The following is a 13022-nucleotide window of genomic DNA, read 5'->3' on the forward strand; positions in this document are numbered from 1 at the left end:
ACTGGATGTAGTATATGGGAACTCTTTGTACTGTCTTTGAAATTTTTCTGTAGATCTAAAACTATTCTAAAAAAGTATACTTTTTAAAGGCAACTGATGAATATAAGAAGTTACTATTCCTTCCAGCAATAATCATTTGGTGGCTACCATGTGCCAGGCACATGTGAAAGTGATTTAAATGCTTCTTCATTTATTCCTCACGTCAGTACTATGAGCTGGGTATAATCTGCATCTTATAGACGAGGAAATTAAAGCCCAGAGAGGTTAGGTAACTTGCTTACAGTCATACAGCAAGTTTAACAACAAATGAAGGGCTCATATTCAGGTCTATAAGGCTGAAAAGCTCCAGAAATAGCTCAGCAACAGTGCCTGAAAATCCCTAAACACTGAACATAAACCTCCTCAAAACAAGCTTCAAGTGGTTAACAAACCCAGATCAGTAATAAAAACAATGCATTATTTCCAATTTGCCCACCTTTAAAAGAAAATGCTACATAGTTTAAAAACATAGCAAATCCAAAACACTGAAAATACAAAATGCTGGTGAGGATATAGAACAACAGAAACTCATATACTGCTAATGGGAAAGCAAAATGGTATAGTCACTTTGGAAGACAGTGTATAGACTAAATATGTGTTCCTCCAAATTCCTATGTTGAAATGCGGGAGCCTTTGGGTGGTGATTAGATCATGAGGGCAGAGCCCTCATGAATGGGATCAGTACCCTTATAAGAGACCTCAGAGAGCTCCCTTCTCTCTTCTGCGATGTGAGAACTAGTGAGAGGACAGCCATCTATGAACCAGGAAGCAGCACCTTGAATCTGCCAGTACATTTATCTTGGACTTCCCAGTCTCCAAAGCTGTGAAAAATAAATTTCAATTGTTTTTAAGTGCCCCCAGTCTCTCTCATTTCTTATAGTAGCCCAAATGAACTGAGAGAGTCTGGCAGTTTCTTATGAGGCTAAACCTTGGACTTCCCAGTCTCCAAAGCTGTGAAAAATAAATTTCAATTGTTTTTAAGTGCCCCCAGTCTCTCTCATTTCTTATAGTAGCCCAAATGAACTGAGAGAGTCTGGCAGTTTCTTATGAGGCTAAACCTAGGCTTACATATAATCACCAGTTGTGCTCCCAGGCATTTACCCCAGTAAGTTGAAAACATGTCCACAAAACATGTCCAATAAACACAAATGTTTATTACAGCTCTATTAATATTAATATTTGCAAAAACTGGGATCAAATCAGTGTCCTTCAGTAGGTAAATGGATAAACAAAGCATGGTACATCCATACAGTGGAATACTATTCAGCAATAAAAATAAATCGGGCCTTGGCCGGTGTGGTTCAGTTGGTTGGGCATTGTCCTGTGCACTGAAAGGTTGCCGGTTTGATTCCTAGTCAGGGCACATGCCTGGGTTGCAGGCTGGATCAGGTAGAAAGCATGCAGGAGGAAGCCAATTGATGTTTGATTTCACATTGATGTTTCTCTCTCTCCCCCCATCCTCTCTCTAAAAAACCCATTTTAAAAAAATCATTAAAAAAAGAAAAGAAATTGGTTCCAAGTTGCAAAGACATGGAGAAATGTTAAATGCTTATCTCTGAGTGAAAGAAGCCAGTCTGAAAAAAAACTACATCCTGTATGATTCCAACTATATGGCATTCTGGAAAAGGCAAAATTATGGACATAGTAGGAAAAAAATCAGTGGTTGCCAGCCGTGAAGAGACAGACAGGGATGAACAGGTAGAGCACAAAGGATTTTTAGGGCAGTATACAGTTTCATACCATAATGGTAGATAAATGTAAAACTCATAGAACTATATATCACAAAGAATGACCCCTAATGTAAATTATGGACTTTAGTTAATAATAATGTATCAGTGTTGTCTCATCAACAACAAACGTATCCCACCAATGCAAGATAATAATAGGAGAGAATAATAGGAGAAACTGAGGAAGGGGGTATGTACTTTTTGCTCTTTTTTTCTATAAATCTAAAGATTTATAGAACAAAAGTCTATAAACAAAAAGTCTATTTAAAAAAAAATACAGCATATAAAACAATTTATTAGTGGTAGAAGATCAATAATCCAGCAAAACGCTACAGCCATGTTGGAACAAAACCTGCCTCCTTTGACATTTACAATCTAAGGGTAAAGAGGGTTGGGTAAGAAGCAGAGATCAGAAACCCTACATTCAATACAATCACAACAAAAAGTAATTCCATACCAAAATGTAGAACTCTACACCAGGAGAATGCTCCCTTGCAGTATCTCACCAAAAGTTAAGAGGCAGAAGTTAGGAGCTGAGTTAATGCCTAAAAGTTGTTCTCAATCTTAACTTTAGTTTCAACAAAATTTGAAAGCATTTCAGCAAGTCCTATCATCACCCACATCTAAGGGAAATGGACCTTAAGGGTTGAGTGGTGTTTGAAAGAGAGATGCGTCTTTGAGAGGCCACTGTACCACTTGACTTGCACACTGGATATGGAAGCTGTTGATGGAGAAGATGTGGGGCCATGATGTCATTCTTCTTTCACACAGTCTATTTTCCTGCCCATAACCACACTTTAATCACCATGGACAATGACTGAGATTCAAAGTTTGCACCATAAAATAGGGTTGCAGCAGTAACGAAAAAAGTATCATCACTAGTAAAATCTGAAAAATGCAACATGAGATTTCTGTGTGCTTTAGAGAGAATTAACACACAAAAACCAAAACAGAGAGAGAGAAAGAACAAAATATCTGCTTTTCATCAGCAAACAGTGGTCAAAGCATAGAGGCAGCAGGGGCTGAGTTAACTGGAGTGTCCCAGCATTTAGAAATCCTACATCTGGACTCCTTGGTGAACCAGAGCAAAGCTTTTGAGAAATACACATTGAATAATGTCCGTGAAATCCACATGGTATAAGAACTTAAGTCCTTTCAGAATGTCCGTTGTTTCTCATGACACTTCCAGCATCATCTAAGGAATATTCCTGTGTAAATCTTCTACTTCCAGTGCCCACATGCTTTCATGGACGGGATTATCAGAAAGATCTGTCATCTTCACAGCCTGAAGGCGCGGCTCAGGGCTGTGGGCCTGAATCACTCCCATTACCATCACATACTTTCCTAGAAGGAAAAAAAGGCCATGGTAATGTTCACATTGATAGAACAGTCCTTCTGAGGGCTTAACTTTATAAGAGAGGAAAATAGGAGACTTTAAAGAAAAAAATGCAGAGTGTAGAGATAAAAATGCCAAGGCAGTTGGTAATCAATATATATATATATACACTAAGTTCAACACTGAACCAGGAGCATGACATCTGTATCTTCTTTGGTTTCTGGTTTTCAAATGTTAAAAAAAAAAAAAGCCCAGCAAGCTACCATCTTGCACAAAACAATCGTGCCCAAGGAATGCAAGAGACTCACATCAGAGCGTGAGTAATAATTAGACAGACTGCTCTCAGGAAGGGGCAGAAAACCCAAGCTTTTCTCTTGTCCTTGTTCCTTGCTCAATGCCACAGAGTATGTGACTAGTCTCGGTACATGGGACCAGTCCTCTTTTTGCAAAGACACCCTCTAACAGCCCCAAAGCAAATCCAATTTTCCTTCCATGTTGCCAAAAGAGGTGGGCAAGCTACAGCATCCCTCCACCCCCATCCAGTGCTGCCCCGTTGTTCCAACTGCCCAGGACCAATCCCTGCCACCTCCTGTTTTATCCGGACAACCGGCTGGGTACACATAAGCAAATCAACAAGAGGGCAAGCTGCCATCCAGATGATCTAATGGCATATTAACTGCGACTCTCTTCCCATTCCTGTGGGGAAGTGGCTCTCCTTGAAAGCAAAACTTGGCAGGTCTTAACCACACAAAACTCAATTGTGTAAAAAACCCCAAACACAGCAGGAAGGGCAGGCACACTGCCAGCCCCCAATGCATGCCCCTTCGAGGCCACTTTAATCACAATGCTTCCAACAGCAGGGCAGAGTTTGTACACAGGCCCCAGGGCTCTGACTGAAGGACGCAGGCAAGCTGACACCTGACCCTCTGGTTTTCAACTCCTGCAAGGATGTATTTAGGTTTTCTCTGAACTCATCTCCAGATTCTACTGAAGCAAGTAATGAAGGGTTCCTCGGTGACAGAGGCTAGTTCTAAAAATACACTTGCCATACTCTCTGTGAACGGCCCTAAAGTGCTGGTAGAGACCGAACCCTCAAAATAAGAATGACTAAAGACCCACCCAGGAAAGAAAGAACAAGCCCAAGGAGATCCCAACCAGGAGAGGCTAACAAAAGACCCACTATGAAGACACACCCACAACTAGAGGGATGAGCTCAAAGGCATGGGTGTTTTCCTCCCCAAGATCAGACAACCTGGTTACTAGTTCTGTTCATTCTACCCATTCCTTCTCCTCCAGTGTCTCCCCACCGTCTCCTCTTCCCCTGCCTTTGGTCAGGCCTTCATCCTCTGGCCATTTCAATGGCCTCCAGCTGGTCTGCTTCCAGCTGCTTTCTCTTCACAACCATCCCTATTGCACTGTGTCAGCGACCTTTCTCAAATGCAGCTCCTGCCCTGGAACCCTCTGATCGCAATGCAGTCTTGGTCACTGCTTCTCCCCTCTTGCCCTGCAGACTGGGGAGTTCTGACTCAGTTCTGCATATGCAGCAGCTGGACATTTATGGAAACAAACTGCTGGCTGTTCCAGAGAAGAAAGCAGTGGGGGTACAGCACTGATAAGATGAACATAGCTAAAGGCCACCTTGAGACAGGCACGTCCTTCCACAAACAGCTCAGCAGGATGGGAGCCCTCCCACCTTTCACTGCTGCTCCACATTTTGCCTCAGATTCCCCAAGGGCATGGGGTGCTCTCTCACCTCCAAGCCTTTGCACATGCTGTTCCATAGACCTGGACAATCTCCTGCTCAGATGGACGCAGTGACCAACTGTTCTGGTTCTAAAACTCAAAGTCCCACAGCCCAGGACCCCCTCAGTCCTAGGCAACCTGGGAAGGTTGGTCCCTACAGGTAACTCCAACACATCCTTCAGGGCCACCTCCTCCAGTAAGCCTTCCCTGACCCTATAGGCCTGGACCATCTGCCGCTCCTCTGGTCCCCTGGCAACCTGTGCTGAAGCTTAGATATTACTTTTTATTTGAGTGGCCTGTTTACGTTCCTGGCTTCCTACTTGAAGGCAGTAACTAGGCTGTCAATCAAGACTTGGTATTAATTAACAAGATGCAATGGCATGGCCCCTACCTGCAGGCATTCAGGCAGTGGGTGAGACAGGTTCACCAATGCCCATCAGTTAAAATGCTCAGGTACCTAGTGGTACCTCATGCCAGGGCTGGGACCAGACATGGGAGACACGAAGCAGCTTAGGTTACATGCTAGGCCAAGGGTCAGCAAACTTTTTCTGTTAAGGGTCAGATAGTAAAATATTTCAGGCTTTGCAGGCAACAGGGTGTCTATCCCAACTACTTGAGTCTGTAGTTGTAATATAAAAACAGCCTTGATATTAAGTAAATGAATGCACCGCGATAAAACTTTACTTATAAAGATACTGATACCTGAATTTCATACACTTTTCACGTTATAAAATATTAGTCTTCTTTTGATTTTTTCAACCATATGAAAATATAAAGACCATTTTTAGTTTCTTGATCATATGAAGAGAGGAGGCAAGCCTGTAGTTTACAGACCCTATGCCAGACTAATGCTGCAACAGAGGGCAGAGAGGGAGGGAGGCTGAGCAACGGGGCAGGGGCTAGGGCAAGAACGAAACAGGAGTATGTTATAGTAAGGCCCAATGGACACAATTTTTTGAACCCTCACTATGAGCCAGGAGCTGTGTGAAGGCCTTTTATGTATTGAACCTACATAATGGGCAGAAATTATGAGCCCTTTTGACAGACACGTCCAGAAAGATTAGGATTAAGTGCTCCAGGCAGCTCAGCTGGAAAGGGGCAGAGCCGGGGAGGAATTCAACCTAATGCTCAAGATACAGCTGTCAGAAAGGCACAGTCCTGATCTCTCCCTTAGCAGCCTGGCCCAGTGGTTCTCAAAGTGTGACTGACCCTGAGTCCAGCAGTACTACACCACCTCGGAGCTGGTCAGAAACGCAAATCTCAGCCCACCCAGACCTGCAGACACAAAGCATGAGGGTGGAGCCCAGTCGCGAGTTTTCACCAGCACTGGGGTGAGCCTGATGCATTCGCTGGTTTGGGCACCACTGGTTTAAACAGAGGCAAACTTTAGTGACCCACAGACTAAGGTAGTTCCATGAAGGAGAGGTGCAAGTGAGGGTCCACATTCCTAGGGGTCCGGGAGGGCTTCGAGACCTTAGGGATAAACATGTTTCCTAGTATAGTATTTCCCAAAACTTGATGTGGGGGGCGGATCGCCTACGGCGAGGAGCTTGTTGCAAATACAAAGGCTGGGAGTTTACTAGGGACAGCTGGTAAAATGTGTGTGTGTGGGGGGGGGGTGTAATTTCCCAGGAACCTGCATTTAAAAAAAATCCGGCTGCAGGCGATGCTTATGGTCAGGTGAGCTTGGGTGACGCCTGGTTGGGGCTGGAACAGGTAGGAGGGTCCCGAGGCGGGGAACCGGCAACTGGCAAAGGCGCGGAGGAGGGATGACCGGGCCCTGCCCTCTGGGTGCACAAAACCAGGGCCATCCCCGAGTCCAGCTCCGGTTACCTGGGGCGAGGCAGGGCCGCCCGCGCGGCACCCGGTCCAGGCCGCAAACCGAGAAGGCCCCGCTCGGATCCCGCAGCCGCGCCTCGCCGCCGCCCGCCTCCACCACCGTGCCCTGCATCCATACGGCCGTCAGCTCCAGCGGCCCGCGGCCCGCCGCCGCCCGTGACAGCCGCCACGCACCCGGGCCGCCTTCCGTGTGGCGCCGCAGCTGCTCCGCCAGCACCTTGACCGGCGCTGACCGCGGCACCCTCACCGCCGCCGAGCCGCCGCGGGAAAAGGAGTCCGCTACCGCCGCCGCCGCCATTACGCTCGGCGGCCGGTATTCCCGCCAACTTTGATAGGCAGAGGGGCCCGGCCCGCGGGCACCAATCAGGGGCGAGCTGGCGGAGCCGGCCAATGGTCGGTCAGAAGGCGGGACCTCCCGGTTGAGCGGCCCCGCAGGCCGCCAGAAGTGCGCATGCGCACGAAAAGTAAATAAACGCCCCCAAACTAAGACTAAATGGGTACAATGAATTAAAAGAGAAGTGAATGGAGGGAGGTAAAGAACCTGTTTAATGTACGTCTAGATTTGGCGGCATGCACATCACCTGGAGAGCGTGAATATTCATCTTTGCATCGCCTTGCATAGGAGAGTACTCTGAGGTCAATAAATACTAGTAAATACTGAAAGGAACAGCAGCACCATCAGCCCGTGCTTATTAGAGTGATCAGGAACTGAGTCGAGAGAAGGCTGGGAAGAGGGACAGGGACAGCTAGTAAAATTGCCCTTCCTTTTATTTCTATTTTTATTTATTATATTTTAATAACAAAACAAATGAAAATATATTAAAATATATATATTAAAATATATATAACAAAATATATTACTATATTTCTCACAAAAGAAATGCACATTCATTGTAGAAAACTTAGAAAGGGAAATATAAACTAAGAAAAAATTACAAAAATCACTCAGATATATCCACTGTTACCATTTGGGTGTATTAGCATCCAAGTTTTAAAAAATACATGTAGGTATATAATTTTGATATTCGAATACTGTTTTGTATATACATATATATATATTTAGAGAGAAAGGAAGGGAGAGAAACATCAATGTGAAAGAGAAACATGGGTCGGTTGCCTCCTGCACCCACCCTGGCCAGGGATTGAACCCCAAACCTCGCATGTGCCCTAACTGGAAATGGAATAGGCAACATTTCAGTGCACAGGACAATGCTCAGCCAACTGAGCCACACCAGCCAGCGTTTCGTATATTGTTTTCACTTAATAATAAACATCTTTCCATGCTTCCTCTTGATTGACTGCATAATAATATTCTATTTGTCTCATCACCCATCTAACCAATATGCTAGAGTTGGACATTAAGGCTATTTCCAGTTTTTCACTTTATAAATCACTACTGTGAACCTACTTAGAGCTAAATCTTTGTGCACACATTTCAGATAAATTCCTAGAAATGGAATTGCTCCCTAAAAATTAGATGTCCTCAATCAGCAAAATCTACAAACCCTAAACCAAGCCTTAGGAGACTCTGTACTCCCAGGGCTTCAGAGGGTATTCAGCAAGACCTTGGTTTTTATTTTTTTTAAATATATTTTTATTGATTTCAGAGAGGAAAGGAGAGGGGGAGAGGGAGAAAGGTAGAAACATCAATGATGAGAGAGTCACTGATTGAGCCCACAACCCGGGCATGTGCCCCGACCGGGAATCGAACCCCGATCGCCTGGATCCTAGGTCGATGCTCAACCGCTAAGCTACGCCCAGCTGGGCAAGACCTTGGTTTTTATAAAGTGGCTAAGACATATTGAACCAGGCCCTGTCTTTAGAGCTTTGCAGGGATTATCCCATGGACCCACACACCCTGTAAAGACTGTGTTCTGCACAGATAAGGAAATAGGCTTGGGAAGCTAGGTAACTTGTCCATGGCCTCTCTGGCAATAACCTCTGTGGGATCCTGGCCTGAACACCTCAACCCAGAGCTACAGAGTAACCAGGCTCCTGGTTTGAAAAGGGAGCAGGGACATTAATCAAGAGAGAATCCCACCCCTTAATTCCTGGCTTCCCCAAGGCACTTGAAGGCCAGAGAAATGATGGGGTAGGTAGCTGGGGTAAAGACAGAGGTTCCTAGGCCTCCTGAGCCTGGAAATATTCCACCATTCTCTTGGCCTTCAAAGTTACGTACACACACACCCCTCAAGCCCCATGCCTTTTGCTGGCAGAGTTATCTTTCCAAAACATAAGTCTGAGCATATTGGCGCCTGGTTTATAACTTCCTGATGGTGTAATCCATATACCTGGAAGGTGAGCATTCCAGGCAGAGGGAACTGCACATCGAGGGCCCAGAGAGGAGAGGGAGAGGATGGGATATTAAGCAAACCGGCAGTATTTCAGAACAGCTGGATACAGAATACAAATTGAGGAGTACGCATAACCTTGTTACTTACCCCCACTTTTCAAGTGATAAAACTGAGGTTCAGGCCAATGACAAGCTTGAGGCCACATGGCTAGTGAGGCATGCCCATCTGACCCCAAACCTCATGGTCCTTGAACTACACATGCCATCTTACTTCCATACTGCCACTCACTTCCCCATCAAAGATTCCTCCATACCTTTGCTCATGTTGCTCTCTACCTGACATGCCTTCCCCACAATCTCTCCCAGGTAAAACCTGGCTCAGGTGGTGACCAAAGCTGCTTCTTTTCAGGAAGCCATCGTTGGTCTCTCCCTTGTAGACCAGTTTGCTGATACCACTAATCCAGGTGTCCGTATCTTAGCTCTACTGACATTTGGGGGTGGCTAATTCTGCATTGTGGGCTGTCCTATGTTCATTTAGGATGTTGAGCAATATCTCTGGCCTCTATCCACAAGATATCAGTAGCACCCTTCTCAAGTTGTAGCAACCCATGTGCTAATGTCCCCACAGGGCTAACTTACCCCCTGTGGAGAGCCACTGCCCTAATCTACAATACTCACAGCACTTTGTCTTGAACCATAAATATTTGAATCTGTGTCCAGCTCACTAGCTAGGCCAGGGGTCCAAACTCAGATGCCAACAGCAGCCAGCCAGGTAACCCTGGTGTAGCAGTGACAAACTGGCCTTCATGTGCCCTAACAAAGAGGCTGATCACACTCAGCTAATGGCTGCCCTACTCAGCCAATGGGCCCAGGGTTGCCAAATTTGATTTTTCAAGACATTTTTATGTGTAATCTTCACATTTAAAAAATTGTTGCCACCTGGCCAGGCGTGGCTCAGTGGTTGAGCATCGACCTATGATCACAGTTTGATTCCCAGTCAGGGATCATGTCCAGGTTTCGGGCTCGGTCCCCAGTAGGGGGCGTGCAGGAGGCAGCCAATCAATGACTCTCATCATTGATGTTTCTCTCTCTCTCCCTTTCCCTTCCTCTTTCTGAAATCAATAAAGATAAATTTTTAAAAAATTGTTGCCAACCTATTCAACTCTAAGACAAACAAACAAACAAACAAACAAACAAACAAACAAACAAAGGCTGTGTGCCCCTGAAAGCCATCTGTGGGTACTCTGGCCCATGGGCAAGCAGTCTGCAAACTCGGTCCCTGGAATGTGAGCTCTCCTGCTGCTTGGGCAGCTTGTGTGTTACATATGTGCAGCTCCTTAGAACCTCCTGAAAAATATCCAAGGGGCTGCTGTGTTTCACCAGCTCCTGGAGTTGCAAATTTAGAGTCAAATTATTGTTGTGAGCAGACAACTAGGGTGTGTTGACACATGCTGGCAGACTCACCTCCATGGAAGATTATGTCCTTCCCCACCCATCACCCTCACTCTGGGCCTGAAACAACCCCTTTGGCCCCAGCTTCCAAGTGAAATCAAAGCCTCCTGGAAAGGGGATTTCCTGCCACCTGAGAACAAAGGTAAGGCAAGGGGAATTCTGGGCCTTGGCCTCACACTTAACCTACCCATTGACCCAGGCAGATAAGGTCTAAAATGCTCTGGTTGCCTAGAACAAAGACCAAACCCTACCACCCTAAGAATAGAGGTTTGTTCTGGAAGGATATACGTGCAATGGCATCTTCAAAATAGCAGCAGTTAGCCGCACATTTACTATGTGCTAAGCACCACGCCAGGTGCTTCATGTGCAGAGTCTCATGACAACCCTAAAAAGAAAGTGTTTTTCTTAAGCCCATTTTATAGATGAAGAAATTGAGGCTTGGAGAAGTGATGTGACCTGCCCAAGACGACACAGCTAGTAAGAGATGGAGCCAGGGATTCTGATCCCCACCTGGAACAAAGGGTCCCTTCTCAGGTATCTTTCAATAATTAGGCCCCCAGGTGAAGGGGGCTCTTACCCACTATCCAGGGCCATCACCAGGGAAGAATTCCCTGGGGAATTAAAAAATAAAAACAAAAATACAGGTTCTATAAAAAACACACAACTTGGAATTTCGTTAATGGGGTACATGCCGAAGTATGCAGGGGTTGGGGCGTATAGAAATGTCTACAACTTTCTCTGAAGTGCAACAAAAAGTAAGGCGGATGGGATGGGTGGATAGAGGACAGGTGGATAGAGATGTGATAAGGTGAGTAAACTGTTATTGTAGAATCTAAACGGTATGTTCATCGTGTTCACCACATGACTCTTTCAATAATACAGTGTCCGGGGTGAGTCAGACCCTAGAGTGATCCTAAGACCCAGCCTACTTGCTTACTTGTTGATAATGCCCTCCCCCACCCAGCGACAAGCAGGCTTCCTATTCCCTCATTCACATAACATTACCAGAAGGTCACTGGACAGACAGACACTTCTTGGCCTCTGGTGTCCCATTTCTTGACTCTAAGCCAGAGCATGGGGTCTTCCTTTCTACAGGCCCCAGCCATGGAAACCACAGGCCCAGGCCAGGGTGGGGAGAGGTGGAGTTACATGCCTCAATGACCAACAATCCTGGGTCTCCTGCACCAATGGTGATGCCTGCTTTTCCATGCACACTCAAGGTGACCGGCCCTACTAGCTTCCTGGAGGAGCCCCTAAGCAAAGCCCACTCTTTGGAAGTAAGAGCCATCCTTCCAGGCTAATAATAACAACAGCAACTGCTTCTGCCACTACTACTACAGGCCATGCATGGTGCCAGCTGCTATGTCTATGTCTGCTCATTTCACCCACAAACCCCTGCCAGGGACCTTTGCCAAGGAGGAAAGGGGGGCTCAAAAGGCACTGAGCCTACAGCCATCAAACCCATGTGGCAATGCAAGATTCTGATGCAGGAAGGCTGTGGTGCAGGCCTGCAACCTATAAGTACCCCAACATTGTATTATTGAAAGAGCTGTGCAGAGCCCACCATTTATATTCTACAATGAACAGTTTACTCACCTTATCGCATCTCTACCCACTGTCCTCCTCTCTATCCACCCATCCACCCACTTTACTTTTTGTTGCATTTCAGAGAAATAAACTCACATATCAATGGTCAGTTGCTTTTTGATAAAGGTTAACAAGATCACTCAATGGGGAAAGAATAGTCTATTCAACAAATGGTGCTGGAACATCACATAAAAGAAAGCAGTTGGACACCCTGCCTCATACCATATACAAAATGGGTCAAAGACATACATGTAAAAGTTAAGACTATAAAACTCTTAGAAGAAAACACGGGGACAGATCTTCACGACTTTGGATATGGCAACAGATTCTTAGATATGACACCAAAAGCACAAGCAGCAACTGGAAAAATAAACTGGACTTCATCAAAATTAAAAACATTTGCACATCAAAGGATATTATAAAGAAAGTTAAAAAGGACAATCTACACAATGAGAGATATATTTGCAAATCATATATCTGATGCAAATCCGGCATCCAGAGTATATAAAGAACACTTGCAACTCAGCAACAAAAAGGCAAACAACCTAATTTAAAAATGTGCAAATGACTTGACTACAATTTCCCCCCAAAAGGATAGACAAATGGCCAATAAGCACATGAAAAGATGCTCAATATCATTAGTCAATAGGGAAATGCAAAAAAGCACTAAGCTGGAATCTGAGCCTGGATCTGACTCCAGGGACCTGAGCTTCCAGAGTCTGCTCCCCTACTCCTCCGACACTAGTCTAGATTCTTTAAGGGCCAGTCCAGGGAGCTGCAGCAGAGTCACATCTCCTGCAGGTGGCATGGCAATGGTGAGGCTGCGAGATGAGTCAGTCTCAGTGAAATCTGAAAACCTGATGGTCCACATCCCTCCAACAAACAGTCCTGGTCTGCTTGGCGTCACTGATGGATCCCAGAACAATGCCTGGGACATAGTACTTTTTCAATCCATATCTGTTGAATGAACAAATGGCAAGGTTATGGCTTGGCAGGCTCCCTGGGA

At 45.5% G+C, this 13022-nt stretch overlaps 1 protein-coding gene across 1 annotated transcript; it reads right to left on the reverse strand.

Annotated features, from left to right (window-relative positions):
- Positions 1 to 1173: 1173 nt before the first annotated feature.
- RMI2 (RecQ mediated genome instability 2) lies at positions 1174 to 6982 on the reverse strand. The gene is made up of 2 exons (XM_087815116.1): positions 6679 to 6982; positions 1174 to 3110 (listed from the first exon to the last, which is right to left on the reverse strand). Exons 1-2 carry the CDS (start codon positions 6980 to 6982, stop codon positions 2962 to 2964), a joined length of 453 nt encoding a protein of 150 aa, XP_087671242.1. The 3' UTR covers positions 1174 to 2961.
- Between the last annotated feature and the right edge of the window lie 6040 nt (positions 6983 to 13022).

Source organism: Miniopterus natalensis, chromosome 3 (assembly GCF_054644295.1).
Source record: "Miniopterus natalensis isolate mMinNat1 chromosome 3, mMinNat1.hap1, whole genome shotgun sequence".
Lineage (NCBI taxonomy): Eukaryota > Metazoa > Chordata > Mammalia > Chiroptera > Miniopteridae > Miniopterus > Miniopterus natalensis.